This window comes from Plutella xylostella, chromosome 14 (genome assembly GCF_932276165.1).
Source record: "Plutella xylostella chromosome 14, ilPluXylo3.1, whole genome shotgun sequence".
NCBI lineage: Eukaryota > Metazoa > Arthropoda > Insecta > Lepidoptera > Plutellidae > Plutella > Plutella xylostella.
In genome coordinates, this window is record NC_063994.1 from 7,339,566 (window position 1) to 7,364,536 (window position 24,971).

The 24,971-nt window shown below is 38.2% G+C and overlaps 1 protein-coding gene across 2 annotated transcripts; it reads left to right on the forward strand.

Annotated features, from left to right (window-relative positions):
* LOC105383493 (chitotriosidase-1) lies at positions 1-23,893 on the forward strand. 2 transcript variants are annotated; one of them, XM_038120607.2, is made up of 10 exons: positions 1-118; positions 2,802-2,906; positions 3,874-4,047; positions 4,604-4,704; positions 6,289-6,423; positions 7,013-7,140; positions 18,646-18,766; positions 20,309-20,494; positions 21,084-21,203; positions 23,250-23,893. In XM_038120607.2, the coding sequence occupies exons 2-10, from the start codon at positions 2,846-2,848 to the stop codon at positions 23,382-23,384; spliced, it is 1,161 nt and encodes a 386-aa protein (XP_037976535.2). In that variant the 5' UTR covers positions 1-118; positions 2,802-2,845; the 3' UTR covers positions 23,385-23,893. The 2 variants fall into 2 exon arrangements, with proteins under 2 accessions (XP_037976535.2, XP_037976536.2); XM_038120608.2 differs by lacking the exon at positions 1-118 and adding an exon at positions 2,607-2,640.
* The last annotated feature ends 1,078 nt before the right edge of the window (positions 23,894-24,971 follow it).

The following is a 24,971-nucleotide window of genomic DNA, read 5'->3' on the forward strand; positions in this document are numbered from 1 at the left end:
ATTTGATCGATATAATGTAAAAAAGATTATAATTTAAAAAAACGTGATTTAAAAATTAGTATATAAATGAAACTTGTCATTTTGTGTGGAGAAGTGGTGTGTAGTGGAGTTTTCTCAAGTAAGTAAAATATCTAATTACTTAGATACAATTAATTAACTTTCTTGTAGGTTCCTTCCGAATATGGATACGGTAAAAGATGTACATATAATAAATACAACTTAAGCTAGATTTATTGAACTGGTGAACCGACGACCTTAGACATGCAACCTAAAGTAGTGGTAGGATGAGGAAGGCCGAGGACAGAGTGCTGTGGCTCTCAGAGGCTTATTTCTAGCATTAGGGTGCTTACATAGAGAATCGGGTCCCCTGTATCTAGCTGTACCGGTAACCTGATTATGTAAAAGCGCTCACTTACGGAGCATTTCCCGGATTTTTTTTATCTGTCAGTGAGCGCTTTGGTATAATCAAGTTACCGGTACAGGTAGATACAGGTAATCCGATTCTCTATGTAAGCACCCTTAGACGGTGACAACCTAATGATGACGATGACGATGATAAGTTCGCCTTTGCATAACGAATTACTCAGGATAGTTGGCGTGGACTGCCAAAACTTACACTCCATTTACAATCATTAGTAATTTTGTAGAATGTAAACTTTATGGGAATGAACGAATATAGTCTGATAAATCTAAGTTTGCAACAGAAACAAGTTTTCACACCAAGTAAGTTTATTATTAGGACAACAATTAATTTTATTATCGTTTGTTATGACTGAGACTGACGTGATATACATCCCACTCTTCCTCATTAATTCAGGGCTACAAGTAAATAAATAAATATGTGGGGACATCTCACATAAGGCCATCCGACCCCAAGCTAGGACCTGTGTTATGGGTGTCGGACAGCTGGTATATCTACAAATACATAGATAGATACATATTAAATATATAAACGGCAACCAGACACAAGGCAAACACAAATGCTCATCGCACAAATGTTTGCCGCGGCCCTCAGCTTCGGAAGCAGCTTCACTACCGCCTTAGCTACGGTGCCGTCGAAAGTTAACTTTGGAACGGGTGAAAGAGGCGGGGTAATTTTTTCTTTACTCTAGAACTCAAGTTGTTAACTGGATTGGAACTGTCAGTACGTCTCAGCATTTTCAAACGTACAATTTATCACAAACGTACAATTTATCAATCCCTTAAATCTGAAATCTGTAATTATCAATCGGGAAATCAGACGCGTAATCAGATTACCACGTCGATTAATTAGGCGCCTGTACTGGCATCCAATCAGAATTTAGATGGCACTTGAAAAACATCATTGAAGTCTTTAATGAATGTCAACAGTGGCTGCGGATCATAATGCAGCGATTATAAGATTTTTATATTTCTAATACACAAAATACATAATACATTCTTATATTCAGAGTAAATAATTATATAGGTACTTAGAACAACGCGGACTCGGGTGTATATGTCGCAGCCGGATCGTATAATCCGCCGTATTACATTACGGCTGGCCGCATTACAACACAGGGCCGCTTTGTAATGCGGCGTATCAACGTTTAGCCGGATTGTCATTTCAATACGTTCTTCAATACGGCGGCCCACGTTTAGCCGCATCGTACTACAACTGAATTGTAGGGTAACCATGTCCATACTAAGCATGACATTACAGGTGAAGGAATTTTGTAATCATAATAGAGTAAATATATCATATGGACTTCGAAGTATCAAAATACTGTTCATGGGCACTACTCGGATTGTAGGATCTTCGGAATTATTATTCTTCATCATCAACATCACTTCTGGACGTAGGCCTCTCCCAAAGCACGCCACTGGTTGCGATCTACAGCTTTCCACATCCAATCATAACCAGCCACCTTTCGCAAGTCGTCACCCCATCTAGCCTGAGGGCGTCCCACACTACGTTTGCCTCGTCGCAGTCTCTTCAAGATCAAATAACCTTAAAAATAAACGTTGATCCGCCGCATTACAAAGCGGCCCTGTCTTGTAATGTGGCTAGGCGTCATGTAATACGGCGGGTTATACGATCCGGCTGCGACATATATATTATGTATAATACCTATATGTTTGCCGTCAGTTATTTTATGCGTAGCTCGTAGCAAGTTCGTAGCGCTACGATCATTGCTACGAAAGCTCGTAGCCTGCGAAAGCCGTAACATTTTAGTTTTTTCTTTTAATAAGTTCTATTTTAAAAAACATAGCTCTGCGAGAAAAGAACCACACGGTGAAATATCGGTGTGCGAATAAAGCCCAACAGTTTTATACAGATAGGGACTAGCATACTGTATACCGGTTTTATTGGATAAAGTACAATAAAAAAAAACTTTTTAGATGATGAGTAAACTTATTACTAACATAAACTCTAGTATAGTAGATACTTTTTTATTCTATATACGTAATAACGATTTTTAATAATTTTTACCCATAAATATTAACCCATCACAGAGCAAGTCTTTGTGAACGCCAATAGTATACCTCAATAGATCCAACCAATTAGCTTAGCCGCACTCGTGCAAGTCAACCAACCCCGCCAGGCCACGTCACATGGGAATAAAAGATTTTCACTGATTTTGCTATTAGTCCATTTTTTTCTGGGCGCTCAATAAAGAGGTATCTTGTTATAATTTCGACGTGTTTATCAATCTTGTTTAAGACAAAGGCCATGTCTGTACAATGAGTTTAAAATTTGCTAGTAAATAAGAAAAAGTTGAAGGTTTAAATTTTAGAAATTGACAATGCAATACTACAATACTATCTGGAAAACATTTCAGGGCTCGCCATAATCTGATATTCAGTCGGCGCCATCTCTGCTAACATGAAGGCAGTCGTGATCATTCTTGGATTTATGCTGTGCGCAGTGCCAGCCCTAGGGGATGGTGAGTTATACAAATACACAAATATTTATTTCATTAGCCAGTACACCAAATAGTCAAATAAGGAGTTTCCAAAACCGGCAAACGTGTATGGAGAGACTTATGAATGTGGAGGAAGCGAAGAAAGTATGTCAGGATAGTGGCACGTGGAGGTACATAGGCTTTGCTGCCTACCTGTCTGGGAGACAGGCGTGTGTATAAGTATGTATGTATGTCATTGCTCCCCTCAATCTACCACATACTTTTTATAATGTCTGGATAACCGTTCCAAAATAACCCACTTAATCTCTCAAGTTTCTCGTTTAAGTATGTATAAAACATTGCCAAGTTAATGTATGAAAAAAATACCCAAATAGTTAAATAAAATAATTGGCAATGGCAAACACTGCTTTAAAATCACTCAGTTTGCTAAGAACGGATTTAAATGGCGTCACTGAGCAAAATCTGCAATTTAGTGGCCCAGACGTAATTCTTTAATCTAAAAACAGCTTCAAATTGAAAGATAAAGAAACACTTCAAAGAAATGGAAAAGAGAATGGACGGAAGTTTCAATTAAATTAGAAAAATCTTCGCCGAGACATTTTAAAGTTTTATTCAATTAATTTTGCTACAGCGGTATTCAGCCTGAAACAAAAACTATTTTATCTTCCCATTTTTACGGAATATACCTAACTTGGGTAGGAATTAGTATATGGAAACGTACCTACTATGGGTTTTTTACTATACTATAACTAAACTCTTAACGACTGCTGCCGAAGCAGCAGCCGGAACCCACGGCTTAACGTGCCGTCCGAAGCACGGAAGTGTCCGGAAAAGAACCACTTGAAATCGGTCAGCTATCCAATGGCTGACCGTGCCAGGTGTTGCTTAACCTCAGTGATCAGTTACGATCACTGAAGCCCGCTCGACTACGGACGCTTCTGTAACATGTTAAATTGTACCCATGCACCTATTCTATCCCACATTCCAGGTGTCTCAATCTGCTACTGGGGTGCATGGGCCAACTACCGGCCTGAACTCGGCGCGTACGGGGTCAGCGACCTGCCGGCGGACCTCTGCACCCATCTGGTGTACTCCTTCATAGGCCTCGACGGGGAGGGGAACTTGACCCTAGCCGAGGAGATCGATGTCGGCGGCAAGAGCAGTAAGTGTAGTTTGAAAAACCATTATTTTATTTTATTTCAACATTATAATAATAATAATAATATAATATGTGGGGACATCTCACACACGGCCATCCGACCCCAAGCTAGGCAGAACCTGTGTTATGGGTGTCGGACAGCTGATATATCTACACAAATACATAGATAGATAGATACTAAATATAAATATCAACACCCAAGACCCGAGAACAAATATCTGTGTTTTAAACAAATATCTGCCCCAGCCGGGAATCGAACCCGGGACCTTCGGCTCAGTAGTCAGGGTCACTACCACTACGCCATTCGGTCGTCAAATTCGGTCGTCATTATCATCACGACCCATCACGTCCCCACTGCTGGAGCACGGGTCTCTTTCCAATGAAGGAAGGGTTTTTTAGGGCCTAGTCCACCACGCTGGCCTAGTGCGGGTTGGTAGCCTAGCATGAATTAAGTGACACTCATATAATAAAATACACTCCATGGCTAATAATTTTGACGACATTGGTGATGGGGATTAATGTTACAAAGTAACTCTATAATTTACATTATTTTTTTCAGGCTACATCAAAGACTTCATCAAGCTGAGGGAAACCTACCCCAAGTTGAAGCTGATAGTGGCAGTCGGCGGGTACAATGAAGGCTCTGCTGACTTCTCAAAGGTACCTATATCAGTTCACCTTCATAATAGTGATAGGACGGTATTGGGCGGTGCAGTCACCTTCAAAACACTTTTGTAACTTGAGTGACAAGTGTATCGACAGCTATGTAGGATATTATACAGTTGACCGTTCGATGGGGCATCAATTACCTTGAGTACTAAAAAATTGTATGTTCCTAAGGAACTGATTTACTAACGATATCGATGATATCTATGTTAATTAAGATAGGTGTCTCCGAATCCAAACATATCACGTCATTGGTTACTGGGGGCAATAAGATGAAAAACTAAGTTTCGTAAAGTTTCTGCGCGAGCCACAACTCTAGCTCGTTGTATTAAACTCCTCGTTGTTTGTTTTTCGTCAGTATAGAGTAACCCCGCTAGGCTTGGAGTTGGCATGCAAAGAAAACATCCAGTGACAACGCTCGAATTGACACACATTATATTGCAGCTGTGCTGAAGTTCTGCTATATGTTTGGATTTATTTATCTCCATTCATGATACGATTGATGATATTACATCGATATTTTTTTTATTAAGATCGATATTTTGTGAATTATGTAAGAGAGTAGGTACACTTCCAATATTAGGCGTGAGTATTTATGTAATGTATATTATCAAATGAATTGATAAAATCAACGTAATTATTATCAGTAGATTACTTTTAATGCGGTAGTGGAATTTTTCACATTAGATTCTTATCAACTATACCAGATTAGTTTATATCAAAGCCATCGCAAAATCTTATATTTTAACTATTTCTTCACTCAGCTTTCGTTTTGTTTTGAAAAGTTTTGAAGCATGAAAATTAGGCTTGAAGATAGTTTACGAGTAACATTTACTTTCATTTTGCAATGCTTTAATTTTATTTAACTAAGACATATTACACGCCAATATAATTATAATATTTCCTCTTCATAATGCGCCGATCCTACTAATATTATAAACGAGAAAGTTTGTAAGTTATGTTTGTTACCCTTTCACGAGAAAAACGGCTGCATATTTTTCTATGAAAAGTATGTTGGTAGGGTGACATCCCTTTACATTTAGGATTTACACATAAGGTACTTTTCATCGCGAAATTCGCGGGCTAGTAGTATGGTTAAAATATAAACCAATCACCCATCACGTCCCCACTGCTGCGGCACGGGTCTTCTTCCAATGAAGGATAGGAATGTTTTTAGGCGTCCACCACGCTGGCCTAGTTCGGGTTAGTGGACAACCAACCAACCCCTATTCTATTCTCTGTGGGGGTGTAAGCACCTGCACCTGGCTCTCTCGAATAGAACCTTTGTGCATATCCCCTAGGTCTAAACTGCCTTCCTAAGCTTGGACTATTTCCCACCACGCTGGTCCACTTCGAGTTGGTGGGTTCACACTAGATGTGCTAAATCTAGATATGCAGGTTTCCTCACGATATTTTCCTTCACCGTAAGAGTGATGGTATACATTGTAAGTACTTAAATTCAAAGAATTCATTGGTCAGCGCTGGGATTTTAACCCGCATCTCTGGCCTAAGAAGCGGACGCTTACCCGACCAAGCTACTAAATCTTATTAACTATACGTTCCTTTACCCGTCTTCAGGTGTGCAACAACGACACTCTCCGCGCGCACTTCGTGTCGAACCTGGTGCAGTTCGTGGAGGAGTCAGGCTTCGACGGACTCGACCTGGACTGGGAGTACCCCGGGCAGCGCGAGGGCAGCCAGGAGAGCGATAAGGTAACACCCGGATTATATAGTATCTTCATCATCACATTCACAACCCACAACGTCCCCACTGCTGGGGCTCGGGTTCCAATGAAAGAAGGGTGAACGGATCAGTGCGGATTATAGTCCAGCAATACTCTGTAACTATAAACTTTCAAATACAAGACGTTCCTAAGACGACATGTAACGCAAAGAAATAGTAATACACTCACGAGCAATGAAAATGTTTCTCTTACAAAAAGTCGATACCAAATTACCCCAAATTTTTTAAATGAATATTTGATCAAATTATTTAGTTTTTTGTGGTCAATACTCTGATGCGCTGTTAAATTCTTTAATATTGCATACGGCTTCATTAAGCTAGATTTTTCCGTTTGTCACTGAAACTTTTTCATTGCTCGTGACTGTAGTTACAAATGACATGCAATACTAATAATCTGACTACAGTTCCTTCATCTGAAATCTGTATAAATATCATTCAAGTCTTTCCACAGCAAGCCTTTCTAGACCTAGTGCGAGACTGGTGTTTTTGTGTACAAATAATAATAATCTTTATTAGCAAACCGTAAGACAAAACTTTTTTTTTTTAAACTCCCCACAGCAAGCCTTCGTGGACCTAGTCCGGGACCTGAAGGAGCATCTGGGGCCGAAGGGGCTGGAGCTGATGGCCGCCGTCCCCATCACGCAGTGGGCCGTGGGCATCGGCTACGACGTCGTCAACATCAGCAAGTATGTATCAATGTTTGTTCAGGGAGGAGTGACGCATCCAAATTGGTTCAGCAATTTAGATGTGCCTGAATAAGATAGTAAAATCGCACCCTCAAATTTCTAGATCGTATCTTAAACTTATAACAAGATTACATTGACTTTGAAACACAAGAGTTTCGACTCCTTACGTCAATAAAAATATTAAATTCGTATATATCACAACGCACAGACATCACATCGTTAATTTAAAACCTATTTTAATGTGTCAAAAAGATTTATGAATTTGGGTGGTTAGTCTTAACGTGTTAGGTGGTTGGTCTTAACGTGTCGATGAATAACATTCTAGATAGCTAGACTTTGTGGGCATGTTGAAAGGATTGAGCAGTTCGATTAGCGTTGCTGGTTGCCCAGGGTAATGTTGCTAGTATCTCTAGTATTTTGATGAATATTAAATAAATAGACAAACGTAGAGTGAACCTCGTTTTTCAGCCTTCTGACGAGTAATATTGGCATTTCAACGCAACGAGTAATATTTGCCCCGTATTTTATAGCTTCATACCTACAAATAGATAATGAAGTCAACTAAAATACGAACACCAGTAGCATTACCAAAAACATGCTTAGTCAAAGTAAATCGATAGACTAGGATGAGTCAGCGAAACGCAACCCTAGTCTTGTTCAGAACTCCTGAGTCATTGTTGCTTTTACGGGAATGCCAAAAATAATTTGACTGGCACACAAGGTCAAATAACAGTGCGAGAGTAGCTTTGAGCTTCGCCTTTTAGTTAGGTTAAGGGCCTGCACAGGGTGACGTGCACCGCCAAATTTGGGTTTTCAATGCTCTTCACACAGCACACGCAGTGACACGCACACATGTAAGTTTGCACAGTGGGTCGATAAACTTTTACTCGCCAACTTTATTGACAATTATGTTCAAGTATATTTTGGGTGATTTTAGGGTAAGTATAATTTTTAATTACACTGGTAAGCACCAGGAAAGAGTAGAAATTAATAGGGGTGTCACTTTTCTCTATACTCGGAACCCGATTAGATTTCTAAACAAATGTGGTATTTGGGTGGATTTCAACAAGTCCTAAAAAATCTTCATTTCCGTGGACTTTTTTATCTTAAGGTTTTTTATATTAGAAAAACGCTTTTATTAAAGTTTTTGTTAATGTTAGTGTTCTTACTAAATGGGTAGCAGATAAGTTAAAAACTTAACGAGATACGAATGATTAAAAATTTCGTGCCACGGCGATGAAACATGCGTTCACGGCAATGAAACAAGCGTCCACGGCAATGAAACAAAGGCCCACGGCAATGAAACAAAATTTCCACGGCAATGAAAGAACTGTATACAATGGAAATGAAAGAATCAATCCACTGCAATTTTTAAAAAAGACTGTGAGGGAAACGCAAACTTAGACAGGCATGTATGGCAGAAATATTTCATAGATATTGGAACGAAAGAAAGAACGACAGTATGTATAAAAAAATAAGAATATAGTATGGAATTCTCTAAGTAGCATTGTGGGGTCCGTATTGCGACGTATAAAACAAAATGTTTCATTTCACACTAATAACGTTCACAACATATAATAAACCTTACCTATTTTTTTATTTATTTATACTTTATTGCACAATTTACAATCGTAATAATGTAAAATTAGGTGGACTTAATGCTAAAAGCATTTTCTGCCAGTCAACCTGCAGGAGGTACAAGGATCAAAAAGTACGGGTGTGCAAAAAAGAAAAAAAAGATCAAAACATAATTATGATTGTGGAGTTCCTAAAATAAAATAATACCTAAACCCTAAAACTAAGTAAATAAATATATAGGTATATGACCCTAAACCTACTAATACCAAAATACTATACAATACATATAAATCCTAAATATATACTAATGTATACACATATATATTATATATAACATCTACATTTTTATAAGGTATAATACCCAATATGTATACTGTTCATTTTATGTAAAATTCATAAAATATACTATAATATGACATGTATTTTCTGTGCTGAATTACACAACACCAGGCAAAACACCTAGCACCAAAATATAAACATAGGTGCGGTTAGGTGCACATGTTGGTCAGCTAAGCGTCTCTCTATATAGCGCCAATAATAATAACGCAGTCAAAACCTTGCACCAAAACCTAAACATAGAGCGTCTCCCCATGTAGCCCCGCTTCGCTTTTGCTGAACATGTGCACTTAACCGCTCCTCCTCGCTTTTCTCGTCATCGCACCAATCTTTAGGTTGTGGTGCTAGAGGTTTTGATGGTGTTGTGTAATTTAACACACATTATGTGATATGATAGAATATTTTATGAACTTTATGCTAAATCATAGTATATTTTTATGGGTATAATAATATGAAATGTACATTTTGTAATCATCAGCCTATAATCATCCAATGCTGGACATAGGCCTCTCCCAAGGAGCGCCACAACACTCGGGCCTCGGTCTTCCGAATCCAGCCACTACCGGCTGGATTCGGAAGTTGGTAACCTTAGTCCTCTGACGTATAACTTCTTTTCTGATACCATCCATTAGAGAAACCCCAAGTATAGCTCTCTCCATAGCACGCTGAGTGACTTTAAATCGGTGGACCAGTCCCACCATCAGTGTCCAGGTCTCTGCACCGGGTTCCTCTCATCTCGCCTAATCTTTATTATCCTAAACTCATTTCGCATAACTCGTAAGGTCTAAACTTTTTTGGTAGAATCATCACTTTGCCAAGACTTATGTGGCATAAGACTCGTTTCGTCTAAAACTCTTTTGGCACAAACTTGAAACATATAAGTCTCGTTTGCTCAAATTGTTCGTATTGGTATAATCTTGTTTCTCCTAATATTATCTTAATAAATACTATATTCAGTATGTTTTAAATGTACAAATTGTGGTATTTTTCTCCTACATCCCGAAAATCACGATATTGAATGATCAAAATATCGAAAGTAAATGACCATTATAATTATTACAATCGCCATTAAACCCCATGGGATCGAAACCTAAAGGTAGGTGCGGCGACGAGCAAAGCGAGGAGGAGCGTGTTAGGTGCACATGTTCGTCGAAGCAAAGCGGAGCGCAGCGAAGAGAAGCGGAGCGTTACCCACATAGCGGAAAATTAAATACCTAATGCAAGGCACCAGTTTGCGCTATATAGGGAGACGCTTCGTCAAAGTTAAAGCCAAATGAATATTAGTAGTTTTTATAAGCTATGCCATAGTATTGTTAGGCTATTTGAGATTTGACCATACCATTATTAGGCTAAATAAGATTATGCGAAATAACTTTTTACTAAACGAGATTTATGCCATACAATTTTCGGCGAAACGAGACTTTGACCAAACGTTACTATGCAATACGAGATTAGGCAAATAAATCTTAGGCCAAAAAAGGTAGAACCCTCTGCACCATATGTCATAACTGGCAGGGCGCAATGGTTGAAGACTGTTGGATGCGCCTTTCAGCCTCCTTGTCGAAGTTGCTTCTGCCTAGCCGAATAGTCTGCCTCAGGTAGTCATATTATTGCACAACTTCGATAGTTGTCTCACGAACGATCACCGGCTCCGGTTTTATGTGAACATTCTACATGACTTTTGTCCTTCCCAAGTTCATACGGAGGCCTGCACGTTGCAAGCAGCATTAAGGCCACTTAGCATCCAGATGAGTTCCTGCAGAGATGTATGTTCTATTATATTCTATTCTACTATCCGTGGGAGGTGTAAGTACCTGCACCTGGCTCTCTCGAATGGGACCTTTGTGCAATGTGCATATCCCCAAGGTCTAAGCTGCTGCCTTTCTAAGCTTGGACCATTTCCCACCACGCTGGTCCACAGCGAGTTGGTGGGTTCACATATTATCTAGATGTGCTAAATCTATAGGTAGATATGCAGGGTTCTTCACGATGTTTTCCTTCACCGTAAGAGCGATGGTATACATTGTATTTAAATTCAAAGGAACACATTGGTACATGTCAGCGCCGGAATTCGCACCCGCATTATTGGAGTGGGAAGCGGGCGCTTACCCGACTGAGCTACCACCGGTCTTATTTATACATAAAGTTTATTATAATTATGTTGTGATTGTTATTATTAATGTAATATTATATATTTCGTTTTTATACATCGCGATACGCACCCGTTTTAACGCACTGCAAAAAGAGGTAATTTGACTAGTTCTGTAGGTAATGTCAGTGATCGGTATTACCTGTATTACAGGTAAAAGATATGTTACTTTGCCTAATCATACATACCACGGCGATGAAAACATAAGTCACGGAAATGAATAACCTGGCCACGGAAATGAATAACATAACCACGGCAATGAATACAAATTATTTTACAAGACATGGCAATGAAATTTTTTTCATTGCCGTGGTTTTTTTTTCATTGCCATAGCAAATATTGGCCACGGAAGCCACGGAAATGAAAGCATGGCGATGAAAATCAAGGCATTAAATATAAATAACTAAAAATGTATTAACTAATCGAAGAAATAAACACTTTATAAGGTAAATATTTTCAAAAACCTTTCTTTTGAATGCTTACTCTAGAAGACAAACTAAATTTTATAGAAGTTATATCTATCCACGGCAATGAAAGAAAAAATGTCCAGTCCCCAAAATTTTTACTGATTTTCACTATAGCGCAAAAACGCGCGCACCGATGTACCTCCTTCCACGTCGAGCAGTTAGGCGACACTTGTAAGAAACGATTAGCGCACTGAGGGGGGCACCCAAGTTCATAGGTAAAACAATAGCCTTGATCATGTTTAGGACACGGCGATGAACAGAAGTTCTGGGACACCTGAATTTTCACTTACCGTTCGTTATATTCTTTATATATTTCAATAAATGTATTCCGTGACAATACTTTAACTATTAATGTATCAAATGAAACTAAGTTTAACTATCAATACTCAATATTTTTTCATCAATGAAGAATAATACAAAACGTGGTAACGTGGGGACAGACACGGCAATGAAAGATTTGGGGGTTTAATATTTTTTTTTAAAATATCCATTAATTCTATTAATAAAATATTTAGTGCTACACATAGATAACTATTTCACTTAACCGGAAAAAAATATTAGAAAATTATAACTTGGTTTTTTAGTACCGATTTCATTGATGCCACGCAATTTTTGGCCGCGGGAAATTCACCCATTTACTTGTAGAAAGGTAACTACAGGTATTAAAGTATAGATAATAAGTTATACTAAACCGAAAGGGGATGACTCAAGGGGTCATTCTGAACAACTTTGGTTCTACGAGTTTTGCAAATTCGAGAAAAAAATAATCGTTTTCCATGGTAAAAAGTCACGTGTCCACAAAGTTTCTATGAAAAAGGTTTTTTTTAGGTTAATTTTTAAAACTCGTAGAACAAAAGTTCAGAATGAAACCCTGTCTCACTTGTTTTTACCCGACTGCCGAAGGAGGAGAGTAATGTTTTTCGATTGTATGTATGTATGTATGTTTGTAAGTATATTTTTGGTAGCAGAAAAATATATTTTATTATTTTTAGGTTTTCGTACCTCAAAAGGAAAAAAGGAACAGTTATAAGATCTCTTTGTTGTCCGTCTGTCTGACTGACTGTCTGTCACCGCCCTTTTTCTCAGAAACGGGTAAAGATATCAAGCTGATATTTCGCATAGATGTGGGGAGTACCCAAAAAAAAATGGGGTACTCCCTCTCCCATACAAGTAAATTGGCGCTGATATTTTTTCCGGTTTTTTTGATGGTGTAGGTAGGGTATCGTTGAATAGGTTTTTTAATATAATAGGTATAAAAAAGGTTAAAATATAATTATTTTGCTTTTACCCTTAAATTTGGGGACCACACCATAGACAAATCCTAATTAAAAAAATGATTTCAATAGATGGCGTGATTTTATGTTGGATAACTCAGAATAAGAAGTGATGATATCTCAGAATAATAATGGTTAATGGTGCTATTCCACTGAGCACCGAAACCAGTGGGACGCTAGTGAAAAGTGGTCATGGAAATGCACCAGGGTAGACCCTGCTCCTAGAACAATGCATGAGTTTGTGATTTGTGTACGTGCGTGAAAAGCGAGGATGGAAACTTTGAATATTTTCTTGATTTTTTTATTATTGATGCAATAACATTGAATTTAGTAAACCCAGTAAACCTAACTAATCCAGAGAAAACCTAAAATATCTTTCTCTCTCTCTGAAAAACATACTTAATAGCCCAAATTCGATGCTTTTAGCTATTAACATCTTTGAAATAAAATTCAATCACCACCGTGTTACTGCCCTCATCAGATCCTCACGAGACCATACCTCAACCAGCACCATGAAACTGTGTTTTTGAATCCTTACCTAATGTTCCTACGTATTGTCATCACTTAGATCCATTCGCTATATTCCTGCTCCTCATCCCAGGGCCGTGGGGACCGGAGGCACGTCAGCTTTTTAAAGACATCAGCAGCAGACTAATAGAAGTCTCAAGGGACCCTAGGGCTGGCACTTACCTATCACAAAGGCTAAGCATCGCTATACAGCGGGGTATCGCGGCCGGCGTCTTGGGTACCCTACCCGACAGTGGCAGCGATCTGGCCAGCATCTTCTTTTTAGTTTAATTTTAATTTTATATTAGTTAGTTTTAGTTAGGCATTAATAATTAAAATTTAATCAAGAAGTACCATGTAACTAATAAAAAACATTATCATTTAATGTATTGAGTATATTATAAGAATTATACTTCCTCAATTTCAAATCAAATTATGTTGGTGTCATAAAAGTTGAAAAAGTGCAATAACAACCAATGTGCAGTGATTTTGTGTCTGTACACAATTAGATCGCGAGCTGTCAGTGCTGCCTAAACCGACGTGACCCTTCTTTGGAGGCCACCGGCCGACTGAGTCAAACGTCGCTTGTGTTTATGATTTTATAACACAGAAAGCCGCCATAGATATTTGTATGAAGATTTGAGGGAAAAAAATTGCTCAAGTTTGGGATTAATTTACACAAAATAGGTGTGTGTTCATTAAAAAACAAGGTATTTAGCGCCTAGTCCAAGCATTTATCTTTATAATTTGATAAGAATTATATGAAAATTCTTGATAATTACGACACAGTTGTTACAATACGGGAGTGTGATTTACTGGTTTTTCAGATTTAATTTACAGTTATCCATAAGCATTTACTTAAATTCGAATGATTCAGCACCTAGCTAAACTCTTCGGCTACCTGTGTGATTTTTTTCAAGACTGTAGAGCATCATTTACTACATAATTCTATGACAATGCCAACCCTCGATTCCCTATTGCCGACCCTTAAGTCGACGTATCGCCGAGAGGTCTTCATTTACGAAATCATCGATGGAAAATATTCCAGAAATGCTGTTCGAATCGAATGCAAATTATTTGCATTATAAAGAAAAGACAATTTATAACGGGTTTCCTAAAAAACAGGAACGGGACAATGCGGTTAGGTTCCCGTTGGCGTAATTGCGGTCGGGCGAGAGTGGTGTCCTCAAAGGGTGAATTATCGAGGTTTTGGGCCTCAGATTGGAATCAATTAGCTGCGAGGCGCTCCCGGCCCGTCCTTCGCGCCACCTGCCGCCCCCGCCCCCCGCACCTCTCCCCGCGCCCCGCGGTGTCCTGCAAACTGACTACGCCACTGACCGCGACCTAAATCAATTCACTATACAAATCTCAGGCTGGATTCCACTGGTAAAAAGAAACAAATAAGTGCCTACGGAATGCTCAATAAAACTTTTCACATTTGGTTTCAGGATTTGTAGACAGTTTATGCAAAGTATTTGAACGTCCACTGCGCGTGTTTTTTTTATAATAATATGATTGAGTATGTAAACCATTAACTGGAAAAAACTTAAGTAAGTGCTTAAGGGCCTGCACAGGGTGACGTGCCGCGCCAAATTTGGGTTTTCAATGCTCTTCACACAGCACACGCAGTGACACGCACACATGTAAGTTTGCACAGTGGTTCGATAAACTTTTACTCGCCAACTTTATTGAAAATTATGTTCAAGTACATTTTGGGTGATTTTAGGGTACTTAAGTATAATTTTTACTTACACTGATAGGCACCAGGAAAGAGTAGAAATTAATAGGAGTGCCACTTTACTCCATACTCGGAACCCGATTAACTTTTTCAAACAAATGTGGTATTTACTTGTAGAAAGGTAACTACAAGTATTAAAGTGTACATAATAAGTTTCGGACATCCTTCAGCCAACTGAACCCCGACGACGAAGCAAAGTAAATACATAGTGTCGCAAAAGGGCTATACTAAGCCGAAAGGGGATGACTCAAGGGGTCATTCTAAACAACTTTTGTTCTACGAGTTTTGCAAATTCGCGAAAAAAAATATTCGTTTTCCATGGTAAAAAGTCACGTGTCCAACAAAGTTTCTATGAAAAAGGTTTTTTTTTGTTAATTTCCAAAACTCGTAGAACAAAAGTTCAGAATGACCCCCTGTCTTACTCCTTACCTGCCGAAGGAGGAAGGTAATGTTTTTTGATTATATGTATGTATGTTTGTCTGTTTCTTTGTTCCCTCCTGTAGCCTTAACGGCTTGATAGATTTTAATGTATGAGGTATTGTTAGACGCGTATTGATTGCGCGATGGTTATAGTTTATGTGACGTTACATTAAAATGTACATAGCACCCTCTAGAGGACATAACGTGATGATCGAAAAAATAATAATTCAACATTGCCGTGTAAGGTATCAAATGAAAGGGCTTGATTTTCACATTACAAAAATATGCATATTGAAGGTACCTATTTAAATAACAACAAAATTATTGAAATAAAAAATGATCATGAACTGACGTAAAATTTCATAAAATAAAAACAACTTAAAAGTTACAAATAAAAATATATAATTATAAACAAACAAAATACCTTTTTGTTTGTTTATAATTTGTTTAGTATATATCGCTTTTTCAATACCTGTAAGTACATTTTTTGGTAGCAGCATAATATTTTTTCTTATTTTTAGGGTTTCGTACCTCAAAAGGAAAAAAGCAACCGTTATAGGATCTCTTTGTTGTCCGTCTGTCTGACTGACTGTCTGTCACCGCCCTTTTTCTCAGAAACGGGTAAAGATATCAAGCTGTCATTTCGCATAGATGGGGAGTACCCCAAAAAAATATTGTGGTACTCCCTGTCCCATACAAGTAAATTGGGGCTGATATTTTTTCCGGTTATTTTGATGGTGTAGGTAGGGTATCGTTGAATAGGTCTTTTAATATAATAGATATAAAAAAGGTTAAAATATAATTATTTAGCTTTTACCCTTAAATTTGGGGATTACACCATAGACAAAACCTAATTTAAAAAAATGATTTCAATAGATGGCGTGATTTTATGTTGGGTAACTCAGAATAAGAAGTGATGATATCTCAGAATAATAATGGTTAATGGTGCTATTCCGCTGAGCACCGAAACCGGTGGGACACTAGTGATAAGTGGTCATGGAAATGCAGCAGGGTAGACCCTGCTCCTAGAACAAGGTATGAGTTTGTGATGTGTGTGCGTGAAAAGCGAGGATGGAAACTTTGAATATTTTCTTGATTTTGGTGCTCAGCTCACCGATCAATCAAGTGCTGTGGCCTTACTGTCCACAGCTCATGCTGAGCTGGTGCCGTTTCGTCACTCCGGACAGCAAGCCGTTGTGTTATTGTTTTGTATTTTGTCTGTATTTTTGTTTTTGTCTCATGTTCTATTTTTTTTGTCCTTGTTGTTTTGTATAAGTATGTATTTCTTTTTCTTTAAATCTGTATTTTTCTTTTTGTTGTTGTTGCTGTCTATGTGTCGAATAAATGTATCTTTATCTTTATCTTCAAATCACGCAATCTATCGTTGGTTTTTTTTAGTGGCCACTGTCTATAGAAGAAATTCAGTCATTGACAATTTTACGTTACGAATTTATTTTTATTTATATTATTTTTATTTTTACATTTTCGTGGAGAACCAACAGCATTTTGTTAATCAATAATTATTACTTATGAACACATAACAACTTGATGCCATTAACAGAATGAACTTAGTAAACCGAGTAAACCTAACTCATCTAGAGGAAAAATAAAATATCTTTCTCTCTCTCTGAAAAACATACTTAATAGCCCAAAGTCGATGCTTCTAGCTATTAACATCTTTGAAATAAAATTGAGCCACCACCGTGTTACTGTCCTCATCAGATCCTCACGAGACCATACCTCCACCAGCACCATGCGACTGTATTTTTGATCCTTAACCTGCGTATTGTCATCACTTAGATCCATTCGCTATATTCCTGCTCCTCATCAGACTTTTACGAGACTGTAATGTCACGAGAATATTACCCACTATATAATTTAATGTATTGAATATACTAAAAGAATTATGCTTCCTCAATTTCAAATCAAATTATGGTGGTGTCATAAAAGTTGAAAAAGTGCAATGACAACCAATGTGCAGTGATTTTGTATCTGTACACGAAAAGATCGCGAGCTGTCAGTGCTGCCTAAACCGACGTGACCCTTCTTTGGAGGCCAGCGGCCGACTGAGTCAAACGTTGCTTGTGTTTATGATTTTATAACACAGAAAGCCGCCATAGATATTTGTATGAAGATTTGAGGGAAAAAAATTGCTCAAGTTTGCGATTAATTTACACAAAATAAGTGTGTGTTTATTAAAAAAACAAGGTATTTAGCGCCTAGTCCAAGCATTTAACTTTATAATATGATAAAAATCATATGAAAATTCTTGATAATTACGACACAGTTGTTACAATACGGGACTGCTTTTTCGTGATATTCTGAATTTTATTTACAGTTATCCATAAGCATTTACTTGAATTGGAATCATTCAGCACCTAGCTAGACTCTTCGGCTACCTGTGTGATTTTTTTCAAGGTTGTAGAGCATCGTTTACTACATAATTCTATGACAATGCCAACCCTCGATTGCCCCTTGCGGACCCTTAAGGTCAAAAGTCAATGGCGGTTTTTATTATGTGATGTAGTCGTAACCATAAAAATTGGATTAGTTAGTATCGATAGTAGTGATTCAATGGACATGATGGGGCGTTTTGCGTCGTGCGACTAATCGCTTCCTGAAATCGTCTCATTTCAACCAATGCCAACAATAGCCGCCAATTGAAAAAAATAACGTAAATTACATTTTAAAGCGTTTTAGGAGGGCGTGAAACATAGTAGTTTTTCGGAAAACGCTTTCTTTGGTTGTACCTTAAGTAAATATGCTAGTCGATAACACTGCATTTGTACATATAGTATGTGTTAGATTAAGGCCCCCCGCGCAGTAGGCAGCCTGGCTGCGCAGCCAGAGTTGCGGGAGCCAGTAAAACTGTGGCGTTTTATGGGAGCCCGCGCACTGGGTAGCTACGGATTCCCATATATTTGACTGGCTGCTGCAACCTGGCAGCCAGGCTGCCTAGTGCGCGGCGGGCCTAAGTTTTTGGTTTCCAAATATAGAATATCTATTCTATTCTAAATGTTTCATTCCATTCTCCAGACACCTGGACTACATCAGCCTCATGACGTACGACATGCACGGCACGTGGGAGAACGTGACGGGCTCCAACGCGCCTCTGTACGGCCAGCTCACCGACCCCGCGGGCGACGTGCTCAATGTGGTCAGTTGCTTTGTAGTATTACGCTGTTTTTAACAGTGGAATCAAAGATATGCTGTTACTCTCTGTCATAATGTTTTAAACAGTGACAGCATGTCTTTCATCCAAAAGCTAGCCATCATCCAGACATTCTTTAACAGGCCATTAATCTTAATTCTCTTAACATAGTGTACTTATATATTTTCCCACTGCTCGGCAAATACCCCCCCTTTAAATTTTTCTCTCATCCCAAACCGATCCGGCTACCTCCTAATCCGTAAACTATTGGGCAAATATGCCAAACCTTCCTCTTTACTTTACCTATACGATCTTACATTACACAATACACACCTCTGCCTACCACGCAAGCGACCACCTATAACAATGTATTATAAAACACCAGCACCCCTTTTATTTTCAATATAACGCGCAGTTACACCTAAGGCCGGCATTGTATTACTGATTTGTGCCTCTGTTTGTCGAGCTGGAAGCTATTTCCGGAGGTATCGGTGCACACACGAGCCAGCTGAATAAAAATACCTATGAGAGGATCCCATTGCATTGGCTCAGGGGGGTTACTCTCTACTGACGAAAATGAACGAACGAGAACTGTCGTGCTATCTCTGAAACTTCGTTTTTCTTTATATAGAGTGCCCCCAGGGCTGAGTCGAGAAAATGGCAAAGGAAATGCTGCTACGAAATAGCTTACGCCGCATTATATTCAATTTTAAACTTTATAATGCACTATTATTATTTGTGGTTCCATTCTGGAAATGTTTTTTGTGACTCTGTTAGCTTGTCTTCGATACAAAGATGGCTCGTAATATGTAGGTTTACAAAAGCAACTACTTTCTACTCTTACTATTTATCTATCTACTCGTATCTATCTATCTATCTATCTATCTATCTATCTATCCATCTATCCATCTATCCATCTATCCATTTATCCATCTATCCATCTATCCATCTATCCATCTATCTATCTATCTATCTATCCATCTATCCATCTATCCATCTATCCATCTATCCATCTATCCATTTATCCATCTATCCATCTATCTATCTATCCATCTATCCATCTATCCATCTATCCATCTATCCATCTATCCATCTATCCATTTATCCATCTATCCATCTATCCATCTATCCATCTATCCATCTATCCATCTATCCATCTATCCATCTATCCATCTATCCATCTATCCATCTATCCATCTATCCATCTATCCATCTATCCATCTATCCATCTATCCATCTATCCATCTATCCATCTATCCATCTATCCATCTATCCATCTATCCATCTATCCATCTATCCATCTATCCATCTATCCATCTATCCATCTATCCATCTATCCATCTATCCATCTATCCATCTATCCATCTATCCATCTATCCATCTATCCATCTATCCATCTATCCATCTATCCATCTATCCATCTTTCTATCTATCTATATATCCATCTATCTATCTATCTATCTATTTATTTATTTATTATATCTAACCCTTCTACTAAGTACTGTTTTTGTAAGTCAGATTTGTGATATGTTCAAATCCCCCCAACAGCAAGCCGGCCTAAACGTGTGGCTCACCAACGGCGCGCCGGCGTCCAAGCTGGTGCTCGGGCTGCCGTCGTACGGCAAGAGCTTCACCCTGGCGAGCCTGGACAACGCCGGCACCGGAGCCCCGCACGCGGGCGGCGGCGCGCCCGGGCCCTACACCGGGGAGACCGGCACACTGGCGTATTATGAGGTGAGTGTTATAATGACGTTTGGTAATTAAATACGGGAATTACCGAGGTTTTTAGTTAAAAATCCGTTATCGACGTAGGTAAACGTCACTATATCGCGATTCGCAATAAAAATACAGCTGTGTTTGCGGGAATGTGCAATAAACCAGTCTATCGCCCATTCTCGACCGTGTGTCTGTTAGCTGACGCTTCACTCTCGCCAGCCTGCACCACGCCGGCACCGGGAGGCTCCAGAGAAAAACATAATTTAAAAAAAAACCTATTAGGACTATTTGCCAGCCAACACGGTAATCCCCAAATTATTTATTTATTTCATAGGATTGATCAATATTATGTTTTCATAGAAATCCCGAATGACATTTCTTTTTAAGTATATTAAAAAAAACTCTGAAAAATATAATTGAAATAAAAGTAAATATTTTTTTTTCGTTTCAGCCAGAGATAGTATGAAATACTATAGTATAGTAGCTAAATAGTATAGTAGCTATGCATTTATTAAGCATTATACTTTGTCAAAATAGAACACTTCTTATCCACAGCATTAACATTTTCAACATCCACATTTTCTAACCAATCTTTCCTCCCCATCAGATCTGCCTGCAGCAGCAGCAAAGCAGCTGGAACGTGACGGTGGTGAAGGACAACTACGCGTTCGCGAGCTCCGGCCTCCAGTGGGTGGGCTACGACGACCCCTCCATCACCTTCGCTAAGGTAAGGTTTCAGGTTTTATACAGGGTGTTGCAAAAATGGTATACTGAGCCGAAAGGGGTTGACTCAGGGGGTCATTCTGAACAACTTTTGTACGGTCAGGTGCAGAGAAACCTGACCCCCCTCAGAAGCATTGTTAGCATGAGAGGGGGGTCAGGTTTCTCTGCACCTGACCGTACTACGAGTTTTATAAATTCACGAATAAAATATTTCACTATGTATATAACTCCATACAGCCGATTTAACATAAATATAATGCAAGGCAAAATAGAAGGGAAGAGAGAAAGAGGGAGAAAAAGCTATGTAGCCCAAATTAAGAACAAGGCAAAAGTAGTGTCGTATGAATAAATGAAAGATCTGGCTTGTGAGAGACTACGGTGCGCGGTGGTGGGAACTACGCCGTCAAAGGCTAGGCTCTTCAATTTAAGAAGAAGAATAACTAGCATGTGTTGCAAGACGAGCACGAAAAGATATGGGATAAGTTTTGCGTTTCACAACGCGCGGTCTAAAGTTTCTATAGACATTCACACAAGTGCTTCCACTTCATCGGCATTGCCAACGCTGTTTCCCCATACATTTATGAAAATCCGTTTGGTCCGATAAATAGGATACCGATAGGTGGACTGTAGCATGAGTTCCACTAACGGCTCATCACATCGATTTTAATATTTATTACTAGAAGCAAGATTTAATATTATTAACCAAATCATGCTTCATTGTATTCTAAAGGCATCCGTATTTAGTAATGATATACGGTTGTAATCAAGAGAAAGACGATGTATCGTAGTATGACGCACCTACCAACCATTTACTAGAGAATGTTGGCTATTAATTTCTTTTCCCCTCACAATAATGTAAGTATGTTCTCCAGAAGGTACAATCAACCAAATAGACAAGTAATGCAATGTAATCACTTTGATCCTAATGTCCATTACTTTGATAGCGCATTGCATTACACTTGATAAATAAATAGGTATTAAAAATCGATTTTACAGGATTTACGAATTGGTATTATTATGTACTAGACTACTGTGTAGTAACTACATTAAAGGGCCATCTGTTAGAGCTCGAAATATAATGAGCTGTCTTGCATAGCTGGGCATTTCTTCGATTTCTGTTTAGCCGTTCTAAAAAAATACTATTTATTTTTAACGTTGATAAGGTATGTAAGTGCTTGTACATTATAGTCCTTACACTACATCGCTGTAATTCTTGATACATTAATTTGTGATGTTTCCGAACCTTAGAGCTTATAACTATTCCTTACATCGTATCTTCAGTTGACTGTACCATCATTAGTTAACAGTGTTTAATTATTTTCCGTGATGAATAGTGTATATTCCCGAATGTAATTTCATATTCTCATTAATTATCGGTATCAGTGGCGTATCACGATTATTTCAGTAGCGAGAATTTCCTGAAAGTAAAACGTGGGAGTAATGCGTGTTAAATTAAAATTGTTCTCTGAAAATGAAAACTTTGTTCTTGTGTGTGGGTTGAGCTACATTATAAAGAAAGGTTTTATATCGTTTTGAAAGCGTTAAAAAGGCGTTTAAAAGCTTCTGTAACGACTTAATGATCGTTATATTTTCACGGCCAAGACGGCCCTAGGTTTGATATTAAAAACTGTAGGTATACCATCTGTACTTTCAGATCCTATAACTGAAGTTAACCAATTTTATAGCTATGTTATTATAATTAAACTTTTAATAAAATAATTCGGTTATTATATTGGAATTGTAATTTATTGTATCTGTTTGGTTTGTGTATTAATATATTAAAATATAATTAGGTAGATGCTGTGAAATTACGTTTCGTGGGTTACTATTTTAAAAATACAGTAAATAGGCATGCATTTTTTTAAGTCGTGTAACAAAAGGGTAAATTAAATGGTTATTCTCCTCGGAGTTACCCTATTTCGGTTTACCTCTTTAGCAACACCCTAAGTTCCACTACACAGGTTCACCTTGTGCAGAATTTGCAGCTATATAATAAAATGATTTTTTTGTCAATAAATAATTTTAACCCTTTAAATCTTCTTCTTCCCAGGGTCGTTTCGCCAAGCAGAACAAGCTGGCCGGTGTGATGTACTGGGCCACAGACCTGGATGACTTCGCCGGCTATTGCTCCCGCGTCACCTACCCCATCATCAAGGCTGGCATCAAGGGGTTCAACTCTCTCTAGATCATCAGTTGAGTTAGAGGTTGAGATTACGTTTACAAATAACGGAACCATCTGAACCCAAAAAAATGCTGATTTGTCAGTTGCAATGTTTATTGACCAATGTACAGTCAGCTGCATTAGTAGCTATACACTTTTGAACCTTGTCAATCTAACAAACCAACTATCCATTCATGAAACATTGACGGTTCGTCAGTTTGACAAGGTACAGAAGTGTATAACAACTTATGCAGCTGACCGTACATAGTTCTTATTAAACATCCTATTGGGATCCACTGCCACAGACACAATAGTACTAAAAAAGTGACCTGATTGATTGTTCTTATTCATTAATTGCATCCATGTATGTACAAGGAAAGAGAAAAAATTATACATGTTAATTACTTTTTTATAAAATAGCTATTGCTATTTACACACCTATGCTTAGTTGACCGAATCCTAGTCTCCCGTGATAATATTTTTATTTTCTGTATGTTTTATATTATGTGAATATACATAGAAGTCAAATATAGCACAGAATGTGTTTTTTTATTTCCTATGACGATATTGACGATAAACGAGTAAAAACAAGCGATGCGATCTTCGCTCTAAAAAGCTACTAAGTACAAACTTAAGTAGATCCTTATATAATTTCAAGTAGCGATACTGCTACTAGCTACTAACATATAACAAGTAAAAATACCTAGTTTCTACGTCAGTGTAGTACTACCCCAGGGTAATAAATAATACTTACTCATAAAAGACTGTTGAAGCATAAAAATGTCTCCTGCTCTCAACAAGATCTCTTATAATTCCGCCAGATTTATTCTCCATTTTTCTAGACACTTCGTTCGTTGTTAGTTTTTTTTCTACCTCGTCTGTAAGATCGCTGTGTCATATAAAGACTTTGCCATCCAATTTTCTCGTAGGGAACATAATATTTTCTGCTTAGTGTGTTTTATATTAACTCAGCGAGTATCCGAGTGACATGACATTTTTATACGACTACTGCTTACTTGCTTGGTTCGCAAAGCGCTATGTATGCAGAAATGTGATGAACTCTGAATATTTTCTTGTGGAAATATATACAGGGTGTTGCAAAAAGGGTATACAACCGAAACCTCCCGAACTCTCCCCTCCCTTTTATAGCATGTTATATCTCTAAGCACAAAAATGAAATCAAAATGTCAAAACTGGCATAACATGCGGCAATTCACTTCTGCCTACCCTGCTAGAGTGTGCATAAGTAAACGGTAGTTATGATAATACATTGCGAATGCAGTTTCACAGTTTCAACACAAATTTAATACACAATTGAAATAGTGCATTTGCGTGAATCTAGATTTGTTGGCTGCTGCAAAGTCCTAGGATTGAATTTAATCTCTCGCAAAAACTATAACAATAGCACCCGGAAATTGAGTTGACCGGAAGTTGGCTCAGGATTGAGTCATAACAATGACGGCAAATTCCAAATTCATTAATCCCTCACTACAAAAAGAGGTGTTATGTGTTTACAGTCAGGCGAGGCATAAGATATAACCAGTAGCAGTCCTATGAAATGTATTATCAATTTACAGAATATCTTATCCATTTATTATTAAACCACGGCGG

Coding starts and splice junctions, on each gene's coding strand:
- LOC105383493 (XM_038120607.2), top strand. CDS start 2,846: ATGAAGGCAGTCGTGATCATTCTTGGATTTATGCTGTGCGCAGTGCCA. Junction 18,767..20,308: donor CGGGCGACGTGCTCAATGTG/GTCAGTTGCTTT, acceptor TCCCCCCAACAG/CAAGCCGGCCTAAACGTGTG. Junction 21,204..23,249: donor CCTCCATCACCTTCGCTAAG/GTAAGGTTTCAG, acceptor TCTTCTTCCCAG/GGTCGTTTCGCCAAGCAGAA.